Source organism: Rhopalosiphum padi, chromosome 1 (genome assembly GCF_020882245.1).
Source record: "Rhopalosiphum padi isolate XX-2018 chromosome 1, ASM2088224v1, whole genome shotgun sequence".
Taxonomy (NCBI): domain Eukaryota; kingdom Metazoa; phylum Arthropoda; class Insecta; order Hemiptera; family Aphididae; genus Rhopalosiphum; species Rhopalosiphum padi.
Genome location: NC_083597.1, coordinates 72942161 through 72966797, shown reverse-complemented (window position 1 = coordinate 72966797; position 24637 = coordinate 72942161). Strand labels below are relative to the sequence as shown.

Genomic DNA, 24637 nt, shown 5'->3' with positions numbered 1-24637 from the left:
AGCACCAGCAGTATGATCGCCGATATCTTGAAGGGGGATCGATAAAGGTTCTTCACTCTGCTAGGAAAGTGACCAGCCGGAGTGATTGACGAAGAATGCCTCGGTTTCGCTGACGTAATTATCATCATAGTTATTTCGGAATTATACACTATGAATATAAATCAGATATATTTTTTTAAATTGTATTTAATAATAATGTATATCGTTCCGGATAGTATCGTTTTCTATTCCGACCATTGATTATACTGCGCTATTCTGATTTACGACGAGGTAATACACGACTTAGTCAAAAAGCTATTACAATACTGTTATTACTAAACTATTAACATCGAGATGTGGTTTTGTTCAGTTAAACATTATTGATATTATTATATTATATTGTAGCTAGGAAACTAGCTACAATAATATGAAACTATAAAACGTTTATTAACTATAAAAAAGCGTTTTCAAATATAACAATTATTATTACACTTATTTCAGCTAACTGTTTTTTTTTATTTCAACGTCACTTGAATCCTTAGAAAATAGAAATATTATTTTGCATACATAATATTTTTATAATTAAGTATCAAAACTATACTATAATACGATATTTTGATCAGATTCCAATCATGTAGTTAATATATTAAGGTAATAAAATTACATTTTGTGATAAACTGTTGCCATTTAATTCCTTGTAAACCACGATATTCAATAATATTAATTACTTACTATATTATTCTTAATAATTAAAAATATTCGATTGCTTCACAATTTTATTAGTTATTTTTAACCCTATATCGCATCATATAATATTATGTTGTAATAGACTCCGATATAAATGTTTTAATATTATTTAAAATAAAATATTATCCTCATTGTATATAATATGTAACATATTTTAGAAATAAGTTCAAAAATTAAGTTTTAGTGTTTAATCCGGCTATAAAAAATATTATTTTCATTTATTGTATTTCAAATTAACTACATATTGTGACAACCATAGAGCATCTGAACTTAACTAATATTTTTTTTTCTAAATATTTATTATAATAATATGCTTGTTAGATAATAAAATAATATTTAATTCATGTATAATTTATAAAGTCAAAATCATCGCAATATGTCACTCATACTCTTTCTTAGATTAAATCGAAATAAAATTATTATTATTATTATCTAAACTAAAGATACGTTTCATGCGCTTTATAATGATTTTAAGTTTTTTAAATAAAAAATATGAAATGTATAGTGATTGATGTACTTATTTGTATTTCTAATTAGAAACTCATTAGCCTCCGCATAAACACTACGTTCAGTGTAACAAATATAAATTGCCATATTTTGTATTTCACCATCACCTATCACCCAGCTTTTACCTTTCGACTGGGCAAGACAAGTAAAATCATTATAGTATATTGTATTAATATTTCGTAACATAATTATTATAGTTCATTAAAATATATGTATAATTTTACATTTATAAAATAAAAATGCTGAAATACATCTGTTCTCTACTTTATTACACTTTAAAACGTTATGCTCGTTAGTAATATGACGGTAATAATTCATCTGAATTACATATATTATTCTACTCCGTGGCCTTTTCAAATGTTCGCCTCGTATCATATAATAAAAAAATTTTGCGATAGTTACTCTTATTATCATAGATTATCTTTGGTATACATCATTAATTTAGACATAACATAACGCACGATTTTGTAAATTTATAATACACTTTTTTGATACTTATCATGTGAATATATTTATGATTCTGTAATCAGATATTAGCAATGAACATTGTGAATACAATTTAAATATTTATGAATTATAAACACGATGACAAACACAATGCCAAACATAATAACTGCAATTTTCAAACATGACTTCAATCAAGATAATTATTTTTAAAAAAACGTATAGGTAGTCACAATAACACAGGTACAATCAATTTCATTCATTATTTGTGTTTACTAGAACAAACAAGAAAATAAAACGTTGTACTTTATTTTAAATAAAATACTTTATATCGTAGTGTTAGCGAAAACCTAAACTTATACTCATCATAATGAATCTTTTTTTAATTAATTCACTAATAGTGTTATTATTATCGTGCATTGAATCGAGTGCTCTTAATATTTTTACAAAATTACCTCTCGTAAGTGAATACTTTTGATTATTGCATTATCATTTCGACAAAATAATTTTAGGGTGATAGAGTGGAACGTGTAATATTGGTAATTTATTTATTTTTTAGAAGAGATCATTTTCTTTTGTCCGTTAAATTGTTGACATACAGGTACCTAAATTTCAAAAAAAAAGTCAGTATCACTTTAAATTCAAATTCATATAAAAACAAGGTAAATAAAATACTAAACAAAAACCGAGTGCATCAAACTCAAGTGGCAGCAATCTATTGTTGATCATTTTATCCATGTCCACAATATTTATATTTATTTATAATATTTTTTTCATTATTGACAAATGTAATAAATTATATGGAAAGTCTTAGGGGCATTGTAAATGAAAAATTGAAAATACTTTAATAAAATAGTTATTCTTAATTTTATCGAAAGTTAAAATATGACATAATCTATTTTAGGTTAGCATGTACGCTGTTAATATCTTATAGTATACCGTATACCATACAATCAATATTATTATTTTTAACTGATAAACTTATATATTTTATATGTTTAAATATGGTGTACATAATCAATAGATTCCTGTTTAGGGTCCATACAAATTAATATTCAAACACATTGGCAATTGTGATTCTTCACAAAACAATAAAATACAACATAATTTTTACCTGAGCCGTAATCCCAAATCCAACGTTACTGAAATCAAAGGATACTCAAACAGTAGCGTTCCATTTGACGACACTTTGTTTGTAAGTATGTCTATATTTGTAAAATGTGTATTATTTTTAGATTTATAATTATACTCTGACAGTCTGAAACAAAATCTAAAAAAAAAATAAATAAACAAAAATTACTTTATAGTTTAAACATAATATAATACACCGGATGACTACCGAATTGGAATTTCTTGAACTGTCTAAACGCAAACATTCATAACATTTTTTATTTGTTGTTACATTTAAAATATAATATTATGTTTCTTTAATAGTAATATATGTATATATTAAGCAATCAGTGTTTTTTTTTCCCTAGTTGGAAGCAACTTTTTCTTTCAAAGATGCAGATGGAAATTGGAAAGACAATACGTTCTACCATAAATCGCCAAAAGGTTGCTCGTCATTCAAACATTTATTGGGAGCATCATGGAACGCTATAATGGATGGATTAGGAATGCAGAATGTCACATGTCCTATATCTCCGGTATAATAACATAAACAATTATACAATATCATTTTCGAATATATTTGTATCGTTACTATTAAAGCAACTATTGGATCAAATTTAAGTTTGTTGATATTATGCACTCTTAACTTTTTTTTATTTGATTACCACCATCAATCGAATATAATTGTAGAACATTATTAATTGTACACGATATAAATTAATTATAATATAATAATACTATTTTAATTACTAATACTATTAAAATAATTAAATAATCGTATACTTTAAATCTTTTAGGGCATTTATACGGCTACGGGCATGGATACATCGTTGTTATCAAATGCAAATATACCAAAAACATTTGTTTACGGGACATACAAAATTCGACATTATTATACACATAAAAAAGAAGTTTATAGTTGTCTTATTTATATTGTAGAATTTAAGCCTGTTTAATGTATAATATCATCTAAATAATTATGCAATATTATACACTTATAACCTAATATCGTTTATAAAGCTCCCGTAAGTACTATATAAATGTTTTAATTTTACACGAATAAAAATAATTCATTGGTATTAATCAGTTTACAATACAGGATAATAATTTAGTTAAATAATAAAAAGATAAAGAAAGAGAATTATCATGAATAATAGACATTACTAAATGTCCTTATGTTAATTTTAACATAATTGTTCCTTATGTTTAACTTCCGATAACTGTGCTTGATTTCGCCTAGTTATTGTTTTATACTCATCGCGTACCATTTCATTATTTTATTTCAACAAATGTATATACATGCAGTGATCGCTGTTTATTATAACCAGAGCCGGATATAGGTACAGTATTCAAAAGGTAATTGAGATATTTGAGAACACTCAATATCTTTGCGTAGAGCTCTGCAATTTGAACTCTGTTCTTTATTTGGTTATTATGACATAAAAATATATATTTTTATGGTCTTTAAATTTTTTTAACTTAATTAAACGTGAGCATGCGCAGTACAACTTTTTTTCTTCAATGGCAAACACCAACTTTAACCACTAATTATTTTATGCCTAATTGTTTAATGAAATTTGATAGTTTAATAAACTTTCTAAATTCAAAACTGACTAATTTACAGCAATTAAACAAAATAAGTACAAAATGCAAACGATTTTCAATTTTTTGGCTATAACTTTGAAAATAATTATTCTCGGATTCTCAAAGCTTGAAATTTTCACTCTTATTTATAAAGGTGATATTTGCACGTTATTATAATTTTAACTAGGTACTGTATGATTTATTATTTAATTTTTTAATTTGTATATGAATATATTATAAGCAAAAAAAAACATAAATAAGTAAGTGTTTATTTCATTAGATTAATATTAATGGATCAATAGAAATTTATTAATAACTAATTACTAATTTAATTCTTATTTAAGTTATAAGTTTATTTGGTTATTAATTAATTTAACGTATACATTTTTCATTTTTACAACTCTTATAGACACCGCAAAACATCGATGACTCTGAAAATCCCGTACTCGAAATTGTGTGATACAAGAATAATATTCATTATTTCATCATCATTTAATTGTTATTACGTACGAAAAGCTTTTAATATTTTTTTGTGAAAACCAAAATTAAACCATAATGCATTTCTTATTGAGTACCTAGTATACATATTTTTATTCGTTTCTATGTCTAGTAAATATTTAAATTATCCCATATTTTATTTTCTCAAAATCAATATTAGGAATTTAAGTTAGTATTCATTATTATTGATGAGAATATATAAATGATTACGATAAGTATTTTCTGCACTATATAAATACTTATCCATGAACAAAATATATTCTCTCGAAATTCTAAAAAAAAGTCAATGTTTAATAAATATATCATTACACTAATCTAATTAATAATAATACTATATATTTTGTAATGAATTTAATTTTGAAAAAAATACACTGTATTCATCTGTAAGTCATTAGGTTATTGCTATAAATAAAAATTACTCATCATCTGATAAACTCAGGATACCAATTTACAAACGTGTACAACATTGAAAATAAAAAAACAAATTTAGGTGAAAATTATGCTTTTAATAATACAAATTAATAATCTATAGTAACTTTAATAATAAACAAGACATAGGTATTATAAAAAGTTGCTTTCAGTTGTTAAGTAACTACATGTGAGATTATATTATAAAAAAATGTATATCTTTATAGTAAAAAGAGAACACAATTTACATATGCTATAACTTACTATTAACAGTAATTGTATCGTACACCTGTGGATTAATATATTTATATAACTAAAAATTAAAAAGCAGTTATCAAATAAATTAACTTTTAATTTTGTATAATATTTTATAATGTTAAAAAAGAATTAAATAAAAAAAAAATGTATTTATTAATTTTATCTATACAATAATATGATCGTTTTCCAAGCAACTAAATATTATAATGTGACTCTATTACTCAAATGAAACACTTTAACTCAAAGTCGCTTAATTTCAAAAACATAATTATTACAGGAAAGTATTTCATTATTACGATTATAAGAATAACGCAGTTTGTAAGTTCCATAGATAAACTGTCGAGGAAAATTAGCGTCCTTAAATATTGACGTATCCATACCATTCCCAGACGTATAAACGCCCTATAAATATTATACACATTTTGTTAGATTAATTACAATTGTAAAATAAAGTAAAAATATAAATATTTTCCATACGTGTGATTAATGAATTATAAGTGTATAATAAGTATATTATTATCTTAAGCTGTAATACATCACATACAAGTATATAATCTAACTAAAACGTAAACAAATGTTCTTACTGGAGATATAGGACAAGCGTGGTTTTTTATTCCAAAACTGTTCAAATAATTATTCCAACTATTCCCAATGACCTGTTTGACCACTGAGCAAGCTTTAGGTGATTTTTGAACTAAAGTATTATCTCTCCATTTTCCAAATGAATCTCTCATAGCCAAATTAAATTCCATCTATAATATTGTAACGATTAAATATTTAAACGAGTTTTGTATGAAATAAATAATTTATTATAGGTGCATAATATTATGCATCACTCAATTTTAAGTTCATTGAAATGTTTTTTAATAAGCTATATCAATTGTGTATATAATTATATAATCCGTAAATACATACTGACATGGTGTCATCAAATGGGATTAATAATGTAATATTTCCTTTGAATAACGTTGTATTTTTAGTATGAACTATGTAGAAGTTATGTTGTATTTTATATTCTTGTGAGGGATTACACTTAAAAAATTGATTGATGATTACTTTATATTCACCCTAGAAATAAAATATTTTATTATATCGTCATTGAAACATTTGATTCTAATTTTTAAATCATCTCCATACTATTATTAAATAATATGGCAATACAATTTTTCTTAGTTGGACACGTGTAGGTATTATACTGTACAGTGTACACAATTTTTAATATGAAATAAATTTATAAACAATTAGTAAGTAGGTAACTTTTCTGCTTCAAAGTAGGAGTAGAGGGTACCACGTCATTGAATAGGCTATTCTAAAAGATGTGTTAAATTCGAATTCAATGAAAAAAATAATAAATCATAAGATAAACAATTCTGAACGGAGACGTTTTGTCAGCCTAGTAGCCTACATATAATTAATTATAATTATATGTTATTGTATATATTTATATTTCTTGAGATAGTAATTTATTTTATTATCATTTACCTATATAGTATATATTATAAATTATCAATAATAGCTTAAAATGAATATATTATGTTATTTTGAAAATGTCATTAATAATTATGAAAGTAAAATATATAATAGAAGTACAATTTCAATTCCCCACAACTTACAAGTATTTTACATCAAAATAGTAAATACAAGTAGTTAAACTCATTATTTTTTAATTAATACAACATTTAAACTTAATTTACTTATAACCTATAAAGCTAAAAGAACAACTTATATAATATGGATATTGTATTACATTTTCATGGTTTCCAAATTAAAAATATAAACATTTTAAATACTTTTGTAAATGTCTCAAAAATAAATAAAATTGTCTATTATTTTAATATTATTCGTTTCTAGCAAATGCTAAAACGAATATTCAGTATATTCATTTTTAAACTATAACAAAGAAATAAAATTGTTTGTTGAAAACTGTTTTCGCATAACATTTATTTTGTTTAATTAATTTTGTATTTTTCCCCTAAGTTATTTACTATTAATTTCAGCGATAGTTCATAATTCGATATAAGTGTTATACACATATACATTTATTATTCATATATTGTCAAACAATAGTTGTGTATTATTTAAGGTTTAATGACCAATAATAATATTTTTCATAAAAACCTTTCCATACCCTATTTTTTTTAATTTCCCACGACATTTTGGACTGTATAATATATAGTAAAAACTTCAAGACACTAATATTATATTTTTAATAAAGTTGTATTAATATTATCGTATATCTACTCAAATATTATGATACAATAAAATTTAAAATTTACATACAATTGGTAAAGTAGAAATCAGCTTCATATCTTTATTATCTTTCATATTATTATAATGTTTACGATATACAAGTATACAAATATTTTTTCATCATAATTAACATCGCTCTATTTGAATGTTTATCTTATATAATTATAGTATGTTAATACTATTATATGTTCCAATGACAACATATTCAATGTAATGGATGTAGGTCCTATTCAATTATGATTTTTAGATGATAGCATAAGAATAATATAGAATGAGCTTTACAACAACATTTAAAATAAATTCTATACTATTTTATTTTCAGATTTTCGAAATTTAAAATCTTATAAGTTATATTGATAGTAAGTTTCAGTAGATGTACCAAAATATTTACTACTATTGTGATATCATTATACCATACCAAACAATGTAATATCGTGTTGAATATTTGAATTTTTTTTTTTTTTTATTTATTAAATTAAAATGTATCAACATATTACATGTTACAACAAATTAGTTATAATTTTATAAATAACAATAACAATAACAATTTAATTTAGTTATATATATATTATAATATAATATATTGTGTGTTTGTGTTTTGATGTATGGAATATGTGGTGTGTGTGTGTTATGGAGTAGGAGTTATAGGGAGTGTTATTTTGTTTATTAGGGATGTTAAAACAGTAAGAAGGGGGTTAAGTATAGATTTTAGTTCATCGAAGAATTTGGTTATGATGTGTAGAGATTGATCGGGTGGGGTGGTTTGTTAGCTGCGATTTCGGCGTAATACGGTTTTCCTTTTGAGTTTGGATTGGGGGCTTCATTTCCACTTCTTCGAGATGGAGGTGGTATAGCAAGTGTTGGAATAGGTTGATTTTCTTTATTTATTTTTTTAGCTTTAGGCTTGGTGCGGTTTAGTATTTTTTTAAGGGATTGGCATCCTTTGTAGTTTGCAGTGTGATTTCCACCGCAATTTGCACATTTTGCGGGTTCCTCCCGTTGTTTTGTGCATTCGTCAGTTGAGTGTTCTGATCCACATTTCATGGATAGTGAATATATAGTGAATAGTGGATAGTGATGACAGTAATTACGTCTGTGTTCGTATTTTTGGCAATTATGACATTGAGGAGGATCGAACCGTCTTTTTGGATTGAATTATTTTACATCAATGACATCAAGAAATATTAATTTTTAATTTAATTTAAATTTTTTTTAACACAAATTGATTGGAATTTGTTTTATAAAATATTTTGTAATAAATGGAGAGTACTCGACATAATAATAAATACTATAAATTATAGGTAATAATAACTAATCAGAGTATTCTTATCTCCATTTAAAAAGAATTGAAAAACCTTTATGAATATAGTCTATAGAAAAGAACTTTGAAGATTTTCTTGGTAAAAGTGTCAAACATATTGTTATCTGATTATTTATTTTATCCCATGAAATAGGTACTCTGATATGAGTAATAATCTATCACGATTAAACAAAATATTTTTGTAATATTATATATTTTTAATGAAACTAAAACAGTGTTATTTCTTTTGTGGCGATAAAATACTTTTATAAATAAGTATTTTAAAATTAAAATTGTAACCTCAATTTAATTAATGTTCTATGCTTCACCATATATAGATACTTTCTTTCTACTTTTAACATTTATAAACTTCTAAAGAAATCGTTATTTATATATTATTCTTCACTCGTAATAATATGCTAATAAATATGCAACCAGCCTTTTCTATAGGTACGCAATTATATTAAAAATAATTTAATAAACATGGAATTTTGGATAAATTTGGCGAAACGATAATAAATGATAATTGATTTTCTTTTACTTTTAAAATAATGAGTAATTTATTACACCCCTTTTATAAAATAAAATATTAAATTTTATTGATTAAAGCCTAAATTATCGTATTTTCTTTTTCTTTCACATACTCATAATAAAAAATCGTTAAACAGCGTTTTATAGTTGATAGAAAAAACAAAATGCATGTTTATCAACAATAGGTATAAGCTATAATACGAGTATCTTAGGTACACTTTTTCTATATAATTATTCATTATTTTTCCACTACCAATAGAATTAACTTTGGCTGATCTTCAAAAAATAATAATAATAATAATAATAATAATAATTGTTGATAAATGTAATTAAAATTAATTTAATACACTGATGAATGGTAATAAATACGATTATATTATTATAGTTTATATTATTCTCCGCTGATGCAGCTTTTACCAAAATTAATTTCATCGTAAGACAGCTTATTGGTACCTACAGTAAAATAAAATATCATTAAAATTAAATGAAGAATATTTCTCTATTTTGTTTATTGTCACATAATTTTTCATACTGTAGAATATTATTATTATCATTATAAACTATCACTGGATATTTTTTAGGACCATTGAATGTTATTTCCGGATGGTAAAACAGATAAACAAATTATATTCTTGCACTAGTATATAATCCACTGAAATATTACAATTATTTTGTCGCCAGTTTTGCCAATATTATGTATAGTATAGACTATAGGTATATGTAGTACCTACATATTTATTCGATAATAATTTATAAGAGCTAAGTATACTATAACAGTATTTCATAATAATACTATTTTACTACTATTGCTTTAATTAATATACATACAGATACACACACTCACACACACACACACACACATATAATATAATATATATATATATATATATACATTATATAGATTGTGCAACAAAAACCGACACCATATTCACCAGACATGAAAAATCAAATTACTTACTTCGGAAATTGTATTCACGCGATGAGACAACTGCACAATTTCTGTATAAGTACTAAATTTGTGAAAATATTCGATATTAAGTAATGTTTTATATGGTGGTAAACTATATACTCTAAAAAATTTTAACTAACGTTTTCAGCAGGGTTTTACTTTAATCATTTAGCAGAAATGTAAATTTGTAACAATAGTTTTTTTGTTTGTTATGAATACATTTTTTTATACCAACATAAATCGTTGTATCATTAATCATCATAGTATATAATTTTGAAACTTAAATTTTTCTTTTTAACTGAAGTTTATCTTAAACTTAATATTATAATAATATAAACTTTGTGCATCATACACATCATATAAAAATGAAAAATTACTGAATTAAACGTAATTATATAGCAGTTATGTAAAGTATTTGAGTATAAGTATTTGAGTACATATATTTAAATACTGTCTTGGACGTATTTGTATTTGAAAATCAAATACTTTTATACAAATAATACTTTTGATTAACAAATTATTCATCAGTTGTCACATATTTCTTTTTTTTTTTAAATTATTATACTATTTATTTTGTCTATTTTATTTATATTTTTCATTTATAAATGTTAAGAACCCCTGTCTCCTATTGCTGATTTCTCGTTCATTTTTGAATGTGATTATTATAAAATATAAATATACTTAAATGCAACAAAATATTCTTTTAATTGCTTTGTATATCCACTTCTTCTTATTTATATTTCATTTATAACTGTTCAATTACTGATTAGGTAATTAAGTGATTACCACTGCTTAATATTAAAGTATTGCTATAATATAACAAGTTTTATTTATTTTCATTTTTTCGTATATAATAAACTATTAAGTAAGTGGTATAAAAAGTTCTAATAATGCCTAGTTGAATGTAACATGACAATTTTAAATTAGTTAATACAACATTAATTTGGCCAGCTAACTAGTAGAAAAGTAAAAAAAAAAGTATTTGAAAAGCATTTAAATACATAGCAAATATTTGTATTTGTACTTAAATACTTTCTGAATGGATGTACTTGTATCTATATTTAAATACATTTTAAAAGTATCTTTTAAGTATATATATGTGAATTATCTCAATTATCTATGAAATATGAAATACAATTATTATTTTATTTTTATTTTCAATGCATTTTATGAAGTTTTATAATTAAAATTTAAAGGTCAAAATCAATAAACATTTAAATATAAATATTAAAATAATATAATATTATGTAGCAGATATTGTAATTTATTATACAGTAACAGCGTTTATCATGAATTTATGCTTTCAAGTTTCACTTTGAAAGGGTATACATTTTTATTTTTTTTTTATTTTTAATGACACTGCTTGTATGCTTTTGTATAACAACCTTTTCAGTGTTTTCAGTTTTCATATACACACGACAATTAATAACACATTATTAAAATTCGATAATATACGCGCGGTGACATGGTGTCATGCCAAGTTTTCGTCGGCGATAGTCATACCATTAACTATTTAATAATAAAAGTAATATTACGTGATACGAAGATGACGACACGGCCGATCAACTGTAAACAATATTTTCCATATTTGTACGAAAACAGTATAGCCAGTATAGGACATAGGTATAGATTATAAATTATATTAATATGTATAGTATAATATAAAATATGATGAGTGACGATCGTCGTTTACTCGAAGTTAAAATTGCTTTCAGTGCTGCAATGTCATCACATTGTTATCGTTATAATAATATAATATTAAACATACACATTACACGTGCAGTGCACAGGTATTATAGGTACATATATAGTTAGATATTGTGTAAAATAAACGCACCCGACATTTTTCAATCTAAACACGAGGGCAAACGTAAACTACGTGCAAACAACCTTTTTTTTATAACATACACCTGCATTTTTCCCTATGTCTAAAAGGTATAATAATATGTAATTTTGTCCAAATTTAAGCTTTAAATGGTTTTTTTATAAAAAAAAAAAAAAAAAAATAAAAAAATGTTATGCTTATATTTTATATGAGATTTGAGTGATTTAACCAATAATACGTTGCTCTTACTCGCATTCTCATTTTTTTTCCACCTACAGCAGTTGATAAACTTCTTCTCCAGCAGTTGTTGGTCGTGCAATGGATTTGACACTACACCGGATTACCTATTGCAGCCCGGTGATTTCAGGCAGTTATTATTCTAACATGTGGGTGTGTTATTAAACGTGACATTAAAAGCGGCGTAGGAACGAAGACAACGGCGATCGTTAATTAATGTAACCCATAACTCACGTGATAGAAGAGAGCTTATCCCGTGGCGAGTATAATACCCGTATATCCCTCCAACCACCTAGCACTTGAAACGTGCTGGATCTAGCTGGATTTGTGCAGGGTCGTATATAATTTAACGGGATTTAACGGGTTTACTCGACGGCGGCCCGACCGCAGAAGTTAGGGGTACCTATCGATTGTTTGTTTTTCTCGCATATCTTCTATATATCAACGAAATTACCGCGATGAGGTGTATCCTATACACAGATAATGTGTTGTATTATTATTGTGTGCAGTTAGCACAACGCAAACAATAATTATTACAATATTTATATCTACGGCTGATACTGCAATGATATTGCCGAACAGGAGGTAGGTAATTACGTATATCATTTGGATAGGATTTAATTTTGGATATAATGGAACGTATTATAGAGGCGATTACCCGGTTTTAGTCGAAGGTTGTTCACTAAAAACTAAATTCTTAATTGAAAAATTTTGTTTTCAAAAATAAAAACCCTGATTACATCGGAAAATTGAGCTATACCTAATATTTACGAAATATACGAGTTGACGATTTTTTTTACATTGTTTAAAAAGAAAATTTTGGAAATCAGAGAAAAAATTCAAAGTATCCAATGTCAAAATCGAGTCAACCAAGTTTGACTGTAGAAACATAATATTTTACAAACGAAAATAATGAGTTTAAGTATTGTATTATTATTTCCATGTCCATTTTGGATATGTAAATATGTTCATTTGGAAGTACGATTCAAACAACAATCGATTATAATATTATGATGATTAAATTATAATATAATATTATATTATATTGCGTCACTTGTGAGGTCAAACATTATACTTGATACATTTGGGCTAAATTCTTACATTATATTAATAAGAGTGTTGTAGTCATGGGCGCAAATAGGGTGGCGCTTTGTGGGTATTAGCACCCTCAAATATTGTTTTTATACTATTACAATCAGTAGCTATTCAACGCTATACCCGGAAAATGGAAGAGATTAAGCACCCTCAGTTTTTTTTTTTTTATTTAAATTGCACTTATGGTTGTAGTAAAAAACGATTCACTGGTCGTAAGTATATAGGTACTTAGTTTATAGACTATTTATAGACTGTTAACTGATGTTGTCGGTTAAATCTATAATAATGTAATCCATTTAGTAATAACTTATTTGTATTTAGTTTCTGACTTGTATGTAAAAACTAAAAAGTGATCAATATTTAAGTAGTTTAAATTTAAAACAAATGTATTTTTATATTTTAAATTTTGTACTGCATAAGTCTCTGCATAAATCCTAGCATTCCTTGTCCTATAGTTATAATTGAATACTATTAAGTATTAATATGTAATTAATAGTAAACTTCATCCTCCTACTAATCAGTAATCACTAAAAGATATAAACAGCGTGATCACGATTCTTAAGAAAAATTCAAAACTTATAAATCATCGTAACCCGATTGCAGCCGAAACTTGAAATCGGAAATTGGAATTAAATTAAAAATCGTATACGACAGCGTTATCTAACGTCTAAAATAAGAGTTAGTCTTGGTATAAGCATTGAACTCTATATGATAATATATGATATCATATAGAGTTCAATGGTCACCACTCACCGATATGAGTACATGACTAGGAACAGTGTATAATGGATTGAATACTACTTGTATATATAAATTGTAATTTAATTATTATTTATTTCATAAATTTTAATGTTAGACTATGCATTTTTATGATTGAAAATTTGAACTTATCTAATGGCTTTTCTTTACTTTTTTTGTAATATTTTGAATAATACTGCTATAGTTGTATTTTTAAATACATTTATATATATAAAATAATGTATATAATATTTATTATTTTTTATTTAATTTCAAACATCTGTTATATTTTTTCTGAAGCTACCTAAAGAAGTATTCATAAATCGTCCATACTAATCATAATTCATAGCCCATAATAATACATAATATATATACTGTTATTGTTATATACTTACATGATATTATGGTTTGATTTCACAATCTTATTTTTCTCTTTGTAATACATATCTTTCTAATCACCAAAGTTATAAAGTGTTTATAAGTATTATTTTCTATTCAATAATTCTTAATATGATTTAATTTTATGATTATATAATAAATTACACTTTTTCCCATAAAGATGTTAATTTTGGTTTAAGCTTCAGATTATTTCTACCTGTACATGTAATCATACAAAATATACCAATAAAGAGTTACTAAGTAGGTCGTTATTCATTACCGACGATAATTAAAATATAATATAATAATAAGTTAATAACAATATCTTATAAGAAATTTTAACTTCCTCCTACTGTCTTCGACTCTATACCTAAATAAATGGCATTTAAATTTACTCATAGTCTACAGATAAATAAATTATAATCTATTAAGGATTTAAGGACCTATTTTTACGATAATTTTGAATCTAAAAAGTCGTATTTAAAATGTTAATTCAAATTATCTAGCTAATGTTGATACTATGAATCACTTGGCGACTTAAAATCTTATGTGAATTTTCAGTGAATAATTTGATGAGTGTGTTGTTTAATTTTTCTTAATTTTCGTTAATCACGCGACAGCTTAGTGATAAATTAATAAGTATATTATACGCGTGGATGATATCGGCGCGTTCGAAAACGCCCGGGAAGTGCAAGTCCTTTGACTGAGGAAAGCACGATTGGCGGCACTGCTCGTTATCACACATCATCGTACTGTTCAACAACAGTTGTTACTACACTGTTGCAAAGCAGATTGCAAGGACCCATAGAAGACCGCTATGAATGGCAGGGTTAATTTTTGTCATCTGATAACATTCGTTTTCTGATTTTCTGCGGTCCGTGTTTTATGAATAGAAAAATAGAAAATGTTATTTAAAATTTATTCGTCTCTGTATTTATTCTACTTTATTATTTGAACGTTGACCGTTGTATGTATTTAAATTGTATTAATAGGTATCTAGTTAATTTTTAGATATGTCGCAAAGATTTTTTACCATATCGAAAAAGGTTGAGAGATTGTTGATGAACGGTATCCGTACGGGCCGATTAGACAATTTCGCAGTGAGTGGTCGTAATAGTTTAGAGTTTATATTGACACAACAGTTCTGAAAATAAAGAATGAAAGGAATCCGTTAATTTTTTGTTTGTTTTATAGTTAAACCGTCAATTGAGTCTCCTGAGCAGGCGTCAAGTGTTACCAAGTTTGAACACAGTGCTCAAACAGTGGACTAATCTGTGTGAAAAACCACCTACTGGTTTTGAAAAGTATTTCGACAAAGACAAAAAAAGCAAACAAAATGACCAAAAGTCTGACAACCCTGCTAGTAAACCGCCCTCTTTTGACAATGCATTTAAAAAGAAGATCAATCGAATGTCACAAGGGTTAGTACTTTTTATTGTTATATTATATACCTTGAGTGAATACTCATCATCTTTAAAATTAAAATAAAAAAATGTCATGATTTATAAATTATTAGATTGGTGATATTCATCAATTTTTTGTTTTTATAAGGATTTATTGTTTTAAAAAACATCTATTCTGAATAATGATTACTGATTATGTTTTATTGGTTTTTTTTTATTATTATTATTAAGTACTCTTATACTACTTATCAACTTTATTATTCTGATTATTTTTTGTTTGATTTTTCGACATTGTTGATATCAATAATAGTTTACAAAGTGTATGCCTTAAATTGGCTTATTATAGGGGTTATAATAATCCTTAAGTTAGATCTTATCAATAAAATTATAATGCATCAACCAAAATAATATAAAAAATATTATAATTTGTCATATTATGTTATACCTTATTGGTAGAAATAATGATTTAATTGGTTTGTTTAGATTTTGCAATATGGTGCAATTGCCAATGTTATATTGTACTGAAATGGTAAAATGCCAACAAAAATAGCAAAATAACTTTTATCTTTAAATCTTGTAACGTAAATATTATTAATGTTTGTTTATTATTTAATTTAAACTGATATTGTTTTTATGTTAATTAAATATATATATAGAAGAATTTTTTTTTTTAATACTTACATTTTTTTATACAACAGTCACATTCAGTTTTAGCTAAACATATCATTTAGGTCATAATATATGTTACCTAAAAAAAGAATATTATATTTAACATATTAATCTAGTTCTAAATATGAATATAAGCATGTTTTTATTATTTAAATAAAAAAAAATTAATAAAAATTTGTAATACTAAAAACATGCTACCAAAATATTGTTAACATTTTTAAATGAAAATTTATTAAATTGTAAATGACTATATTAATAATAGTAGGTAATTAAAATTCTTTATACTGAATTTATAATTTTTATATATAACTAATTTGTATGTCTGATTTCCATATGAAAACTTAGGTATACAGTGTCACTTTGTTAATGGTACACTTCAATTGATGTATCAATGTTTTTAATATTTTAAAATAAAATGTATTCTTTAATTTTTAGAAATAACATCTAAATTACTGTCATATAACTAGTTATCATAAAACCTACACGTTTTAAAGTGTTTCATAGTATATATTAATAATTTTAATCTATAATTTTTCTTTTTCAGATCTAGTTCTTCAGGTGATTCTGATAAAGAAAAATGGATACTTTATGGTGTAGCTGGTGCAATAGGTATAATCAGTCTTCTTGCATTTTATAATATGAGTTATAAAGAAATCACGTGGAAAGATTTTGTCAATAAGTAAGTCCTTATAATTAGTACTTCTAGTTTTAAACTAAAATAATTATTTATTTTTATTTTACATCACAAGCATAAATAATATTAAAAATGTTATGTACATTACACATATTTTTGATTCTTTCATTATTTGATTTCAGTTATTTAAATCGACATGTAGTTGAAAAATTAGAAGTTGTTAATAAGAAATGGGTTCGAATAAATCTACAGCCAGGATCTTCTATTGATGGAAGTGTAAGATAAGATTATTTAATGGTAATAATTAATGAATGCTATAATTCTTCACTTTATGTGTGTTACTATTTTTACAGGCAACTCTATGGTTTAACATTGGTAGTGTAGATTCTTTTGAGAGAAGTTTGGAAAATGCACAACTAGAACTAAATCTAGAACCAGCCAATTTTATACCAGTAGTCTATAAAACTGAATTGGAAGCGAGCAGTTTCTCTGGGTTCCTTCCGACTATATTATTCATAGGATTTTTATTGTTTATGATGAGAAGATCAGCTGAAATGATGACTGGCCGTGGTAGGCGTGGAGGTGGATTATTTGGAGGGGTAATGGAATCTACAGCCAAACTTGTAGATCCAAAAGACATTGACGTCCGTTTCAAGTAAATCAATTTAAATAATTACTAAATTATGTTCATACTTTATTAATTTTACAATTCAATTTAGGGATGTTGCTGGTTGCGAAGAAGCTAAAATAGAAATCATGGAGTTTGTTAACTTTTTAAAAAATCCACAACAATATTTGGATCTTGGAGCCAAAATTCCTAAAGGAGCAATGCTTACAGGTAGGATATTTCTTTATCTGGCTTATTTTAGCAAAACCGCCTTTTGAATTGTTCATAAAATCAAAAAATATGTTATATGGTTTATTTTTGTGTATATAGGACCCCCGGGTACTGGTAAAACATTACTCGCAAAAGCAACTGCTGGTGAAGCAGATGTTCCATTTTTATCTGTTTCTGGTTCAGAGTTTTTGGAAATGTTTGTTGGTGTTGGACCATCAAGAGTCCGAGATATGTTTACTATGGCTCGTAAACATGCTCCATGCATATTGTTTATTGATGAAATTGATGCTGTTGGTAAAAAAAGAGGAGGTCGTAATGTAGGTGGTCACTCTGAACAAGAAAACACTTTAAATCAACTGCTTGTAGAGATGGATGGTATATAATGATTATATAATAGTGTTTTAATATAACTGTACTTACTAATAATATTTATACGTTTTAGGGTTCAATACAACTACTAATGTAGTGGTCTTAGCTGCAACCAATAGAGTAGATGTTTTGGATCAAGCATTAATGCGTCCTGGTCGTTTTGACCGACAGATATATGTTCCAGCACCTGATATTAAGGGTCGTGCATCCATTTTTGGTGTACACTTAAAACCATTAAAAACTAATTTGAATATTTTGGAGACTGCTAGAAAGTTAGCAGCTCGAACGCCCGGTTTTACAGGTATTGTAAATTATTTTATTTTTAAGTCAACTATTATAGTTAGGTATTAAATTTTCTTAAATATTACTATTTTATCCTGTATGCTACATACTTGTAAACTACATAATATGAAATGAAAAATCTAATCTTTACATGGAGGAGCATTTAATGGCTATTTTACCACAAGTTAGGTCATTAATAGTTTTAAAAATTCCCACATTATTACCAAATTAAATATAAGTGTTACTTGCTATTTTTTTCTTTACAAGTAATTCTAAAATTCTAAATGAAATATGATAAACAATGGTATTAACTTTTATTGTTTTCCAGGGGCGGACATTGCTAATGTATGCAATGAAGCCGCTTTAATAGCAGCTAGAGAATTGGCTGCAAGTATTTCAATACAACATTTTGAACAGGCTATTGAAAGAGTAGTAGCTGGTATGGAAAAGAAAAGTAGAGTTTTACAAGCTGATGAGAAAAAAATAGTCGCCTATCATGAAGCTGGTCATGCTGTTTGTGGCTGGTACTTGCAATATGCAGATCCATTATTAAAAGTATTGTAAAAGGTTTATATATATATTTCTAGACATGTTTCTCAGATTTTTATTATCTTTGCTTTTCACCTACATAAAATATAAAATGATTTTATGTACAGTTAAAAAAATATTTTTAAATATATACCAAAATTCTTTATTATAAATGTCGAAGAAATTAAAATTTTCATGATTATTACAACATACTTTTTTTTTTAGATTTTTATGTGAACACAACTTCGTAGGTTATTGTTTAATAAATAAAATCAAAACATTTAATCATAAAATTTCACAGTTGTTTTCCCTTTATAATTTTCTCTTTGAAATGTTGTTATATAAATATGTAGTATTATTTTATAGTCTATTTTGATTTCAGTTTTCTAATATATATTTTCTGAAATAAATTTGAAAAGACAAAGATAGTAAAGTTTAATCTGATGTCATGTCAAGTAACATATTTTGTAAGTTTTTTTGATTTAAATGTATTTATATTTGTATTAGGTTTCAATTATACCAAGAGGTAAAGGATTAGGTTATGCTCAATATTTACCCAAAGAGCAATATCTATATTCAAAACGTCAGTTATTTGATAGAATGTGTATGACTCTTGGTGGTCGAGTATCAGAACAAGTGTTTTTTAATGAAATTACAACAGGTGCTCAGGACGATTTAAAAAAAGTCACTGAAAACGCATATGCACAGGTACTGAGATTATTGTGTCATTTATGGAAAATTAAAAAAATCAAATTACAATATAAACTTACTTGTTTGAATATAAATATTTCAGGTTGCACATTTTGGAATGAATGAGAAAGTAGGTAATGTTAGTTTTGATTTGCCTCAACCTGGAGAAATGACATTTGAGAAACCGTATTCCGAAACTACAGCCCATTTGATAGATTCAGAAGTAAAAATATTGGTTTCTAAAGCATATGATGATACTATGGAATTAGTTAAAAAACACAAGGACGACATTATAAAGGTAATATTAGATTAATATAATATGTTTGGCAAATTATCTTTACAAAATCATTTTAATATGTTATATTTATTGAATAAGGAAATAGTTATGCATAAATACCTTTTATTATTTTAAGTTGCATAACAAATTTAATTGTCTTTATATTAAGGTTATGCAAAATTATATAATAACTTAATATTCTAATATCATAGAATAATAAGACATTAAACTTAAACAGTAAAAATATAAAGTTAATAACTATAGTATAAACAACTTAACACTTGATAGTTGATGTATATGGTATAAGTTAAAAATATATAAATGTTAATGTGTTTTAATTGATTTTTATATTAGTTTATCGTATAAACTTTATACTCTTATTACTAAAAAGTAGATGATAAAGCTTTGTTTCTTGTTTCTATATCTTAAGCATGCATCATCATTTATAATAACATTATCGTTAATGGTTTACTTTATTTGGTCTCATGTTTGCTGTTTTCTCAATCATGAATTTCCTCACTTAATAATTTTTTATTCATGTTCATATTAATATTAACATGAAGAATTGAGACAATTTTAAAATAATTAAATTTGTTGTACATAAATTCCTTGATCCATAATTTTTTCACATAACTGTATAATTAATCATAAACCTGATATTTGATGGAATGCCCCATTACGCAAAATATTTTCTCAAAACATTACATAGTTTAACATTTAGCTAAATAAATTATAAATTATAGATCATCTCGTTCATAATAAAATGCTGAATAAATATCTGTAAAAATAATTTTCGAATCATTCATTAGGTTGCCGAAAGATTGTTAAAACAAGAAGTACTCAGCAGAGAAGATATGATTGAACTTTTGGGACCCAGACCGTTCCAGGAAAAATCGACATATGAAGAGTTTGTTGAAGGAACGGGTTCGATGGACGAAGACACTACATTACCGAAAGGACTCAAGGACTGGAATAAAAACAGCGAAAATAAAGAAGACGCAAAGAAGAAAAAGTAGATTATCATTTTGGTTGAATTTTAAATTGTTACAATGCTAGTATGTAGTCTCAATAAATATGATTAAGAATAAGTTATACACATTGTTTTGAATAACGTTTATTCCTTTCTCATATTTTATGTATGTTGCATTTGCTTGTAATCTATAACAGCATTTTGTTTGTATGGATTTCACGTCCTATTCGGTAATGTAAAATTCACATTAATTAAACTTGTATATTAGTTGGTTTATACCATATCATATTTAATGTATGTATTACAGAAAATATATTGGTATCCTAGACTTGGTTTTATTACTTGATGTTCTGCGAACAAATGTTAACATTTAAATATATATTTATAAATCTATAAATATTTATTATGTAAAATGTTTACAGTTTTCTGAATAAATGTTTTTAATTGGTTTTAAAGTAATTAATTTGATTATCAAATTATGATGCTTATTGAAAATATAAATAATACATTCTTTCAGTTAGTTTATATCTCTAGGTACAGTGGTGATGGTGAAAATGAGGTTTATTAGAGGTGTGTGTGTGTGTTTTGTGTGATATTAATAGTAATTATTTTAATCACTAATCTTCTCAAATCTTTTTAACATTTTTAAAAATATTATTTTCCACACAATTTGAAATCATTTTAAAACAATATTTTTTTTTTAATTTGTTAAATTAAAATTTAGTGAATTATAGTTATAAGTGGTGACTAGAGAGTCAATTGTACAAAAAGAACCCCTATATGTATACCTACCACCTACCTACGTGACAATTAAATTATTATTATTTAAAATGTACACAATATAATTAAACGCATGCTCCAAATAATATAAGTACAGGTTACACCTGTGGGCTGTGACGACACTACTACACTAATACCCCTATAGTCTATATATATATATTATATTTTAGTATTTCTGCTGTGACGTAAAGAGTTCATTTTTTAAGTGAACTTTTTCATGAAATTCATCACTTATTTTTACTCGTCCATAAATTAGAAGAATAATTACTACCTATACAGTAAAAAATAATAACCCGTTCCATATATTTTATTCAGTAAATTATTTAACAACGAATGAATCATTTTCATTCTGCTGATATTCAATCGATCGTAAATATTATGCTTGTTTTCGACTGTTCCAATTATTGCTACGCTATTATATATTCATTGTATTAAATCGTCAGAGTATTTGACAATCTGACATCCTTATTTCATTATTTCAACACTTTTTTAGACTACAATTATTGTTATAATAGTGTACAATAAGTGACTGTACCATAATTTGATTGTTTTCCTAGGCAAAAGCAAATAATCTTCTTTCGGTTCTTTCTTTCTAGAGGACAAAATCGAAAAAATGATTTTCTCATCTGCCTATTTTCAATTTCTAAAACTACAAATATGAAATAATATTCTCATCAGTTTTAATTTATTCCCAATAGCTACCAAAAAAAAAAAAAATTGACCGTTTAGAATAAATTAGATTAATATACGTTATGATCCGTTATTTGGATCAGCATTTTTACTACGAAGCCCGTCGCCAAACAAAAAAAAATGGTCGTAAACATGCGCGGCTAAGGTTAAAATTCTCGAGACGTGGAGTACATCAGCCCAGTGCCCACAGTCGTCAGTCCCCGCAAAAACTGTTAACTTCGAATAACCTAAGGTGTTCACGGGGGCGGATCCAGAAATTCATCAAGCGGTGGGGGGAGGGTAATTAAAATATATCCATCTGATACTATTCATACCTACTGAATAACATACTTATTAATATAAACATTAATTACTTATATTATTTACTTATTATAATATTCACCATTTAGAATTTATTCTTACAAACTGGTATCAATGACAACATTGTTATACTTTTATAAATTTATAAAATTTAAATATAATAAGCTCACGGGGGGGGGAGTATTTACACTTTTACCTCTCCCTTGGATCCACCACTGGGTGTTCATCAACACACCATAATCACACTCGTCACTTACCATTAGACATTTTAAATTCTAAACGAACCGAAGAATGTTACTGTATCGGTTTTACAATATTTTACACATGAAAAATTTTACACATTATACGTGCTACTTTTCTCTTACCACTAGTTGCGCCATTGCCCATTGGCACTTGTGAATTTGTGTTTGATCGCTGTTGAAGATTACCATAGGAAAATAATTGCCTCTTTTCGGTTTTTTTGAGGAAATTGATAAGTACCCGTGTATAATAACATGAAATATGAGTTAGGTCACATGTTTAATTCGCAACGAATAATAAAAATTGATTGAGTATTTAAAATAGAATTGGCCGTATTTAAAATGTTGATACCGGTATTCGATATTTGAATACCTACTACCGGACGTACGGTACGTAGTTGCGCCACTGGACGTACCTATCTATAATCATATTACTGATAATTAACGAAAATACGTACCTTTAGGTAATTACCGGATCTCGGCGAATTTATAAGTGTTTTCTAGTCTAGAAAAATTTAATTTTAACATCTAATTTAAAAATCATGTTTGTACTTATTATTCGTTATTGTTTTAAAAAAATTTAGGTACCCATAACCTAACCTTTTCGGTAATTACTAATTATTACCGAATCACGGTATACCGGTATTCTGAAATGCCGAAAATATTGATGAATACCGGTATACCGAAAATACCTCCAGCACCAATTTATAATATCATAATAAATATTACAAGAATGATAACTAACGGTGTATAGAAAGGTCAATCCTTAAAACGTTAATACAGTATCAAAGACGGCTTTTTCTTCTACATTGTTATGTTGTTATAATAAAATAATATGACCTTTGTGCGGCTGAGTAAACTTTACACCTATAATATGTTATATTGTTTTATGTTTTTACTTAGTATAATACACATATTTTTAATGATTTTAAATTTAAATTTTCCTAAAATATTTTCGTAAAGAGTTCTTATTCATTAGAGCATATCAGTAGCAAAGAATTTTGTTTCGAATTTTTTCGAGTTCAAAACTATACCTATGTTCAGTGCTGTTGCAGCAGCTTTACCAGATTAAAAAGCATATTTTCAAGCGAAGATCGGATGAGTGAGGTATAAATATATTTTTTTTTTTT

General features: G+C 25.8%; 3 protein-coding genes across 3 annotated transcripts; 2 read left to right on the top strand and 1 right to left on the bottom strand.

Annotated features, from left to right (window-relative positions):
* Positions 1-1958: 1958 nt before the first annotated feature.
* On the top strand, positions 1959-3870 carry LOC132917049 (uncharacterized). The gene is made up of 4 exons (XM_060977572.1): positions 1959-2137; positions 2714-2872; positions 3156-3323; positions 3585-3870. Exons 1-4 carry the CDS (start codon positions 2048-2050, stop codon positions 3741-3743), a joined length of 576 nt encoding a protein of 191 aa, XP_060833555.1. The 5' UTR covers positions 1959-2047; the 3' UTR covers positions 3744-3870.
* A 1905-nt stretch (positions 3871-5775) lies between these two features.
* LOC132926848 (uncharacterized) lies at positions 5776-7842 on the bottom strand. Its single transcript, XM_060991260.1, has 4 exons — positions 7816-7842; positions 6451-6603; positions 6120-6287; positions 5776-5937 (listed from the first exon to the last, which is right to left on the bottom strand). The coding sequence occupies exons 1-4, from the start codon at positions 7840-7842 to the stop codon at positions 5776-5778; spliced, it is 510 nt and encodes a 169-aa protein (XP_060847243.1).
* Positions 7843-15677: 7835 nt separating this feature from the next.
* On the top strand, positions 15678-21826 carry LOC132931811 (AFG3-like protein 2). Its single transcript, XM_060997833.1, has 12 exons — positions 15678-15938; positions 16033-16259; positions 17455-17589; positions 17727-17820; positions 17898-18199; positions 18264-18382; positions 18482-18757; positions 18825-19052; positions 19362-19588; positions 20069-20269; positions 20355-20549; positions 21338-21826. The coding sequence occupies exons 1-12, from the start codon at positions 15852-15854 to the stop codon at positions 21542-21544; spliced, it is 2298 nt and encodes a 765-aa protein (XP_060853816.1). The 5' UTR covers positions 15678-15851; the 3' UTR covers positions 21545-21826.
* Positions 21827-24637: the final 2811 nt, after the last annotated feature.

Coding starts and splice junctions, on each gene's coding strand:
- LOC132917049 (XM_060977572.1), top strand. CDS start 2,048: ATGAATCTTTTTTTAATTAATTCACTAATAGTGTTATTATTATCGTGC. Junction 2,138..2,713: donor TTTTTACAAAATTACCTCTC/GTAAGTGAATAC, acceptor ATTCCTGTTTAG/GGTCCATACAAATTAATATT. Junction 2,873..3,155: donor CATTTGACGACACTTTGTTT/GTAAGTATGTCT, acceptor TTTTTTCCCTAG/TTGGAAGCAACTTTTTCTTT.
- LOC132926848 (XM_060991260.1), bottom strand. CDS start 7,842: ATGAAGCTGATTTCTACTTTACCAATT. Junction 6,604..7,815: donor TGATTTCTACTTTACCAATT/GTATGTAAATTT, acceptor TTTTATTTCTAG/GGTGAATATAAAGTAATCAT. Junction 5,938..6,119: donor ACGCTTGTCCTATATCTCCA/GTAAGAACATTT, acceptor TAATATTTATAG/GGCGTTTATACGTCTGGGAA.
- LOC132931811 (XM_060997833.1), top strand. CDS start 15,852: ATGTCGCAAAGATTTTTTACCATATCGAAAAAGGTTGAGAGATTGTTG. Junction 18,200..18,263: donor GACATTGACGTCCGTTTCAA/GTAAATCAATTT, acceptor AATTCAATTTAG/GGATGTTGCTGGTTGCGAAG. Junction 18,383..18,481: donor TAAAGGAGCAATGCTTACAG/GTAGGATATTTC, acceptor TTGTGTATATAG/GACCCCCGGGTACTGGTAAA.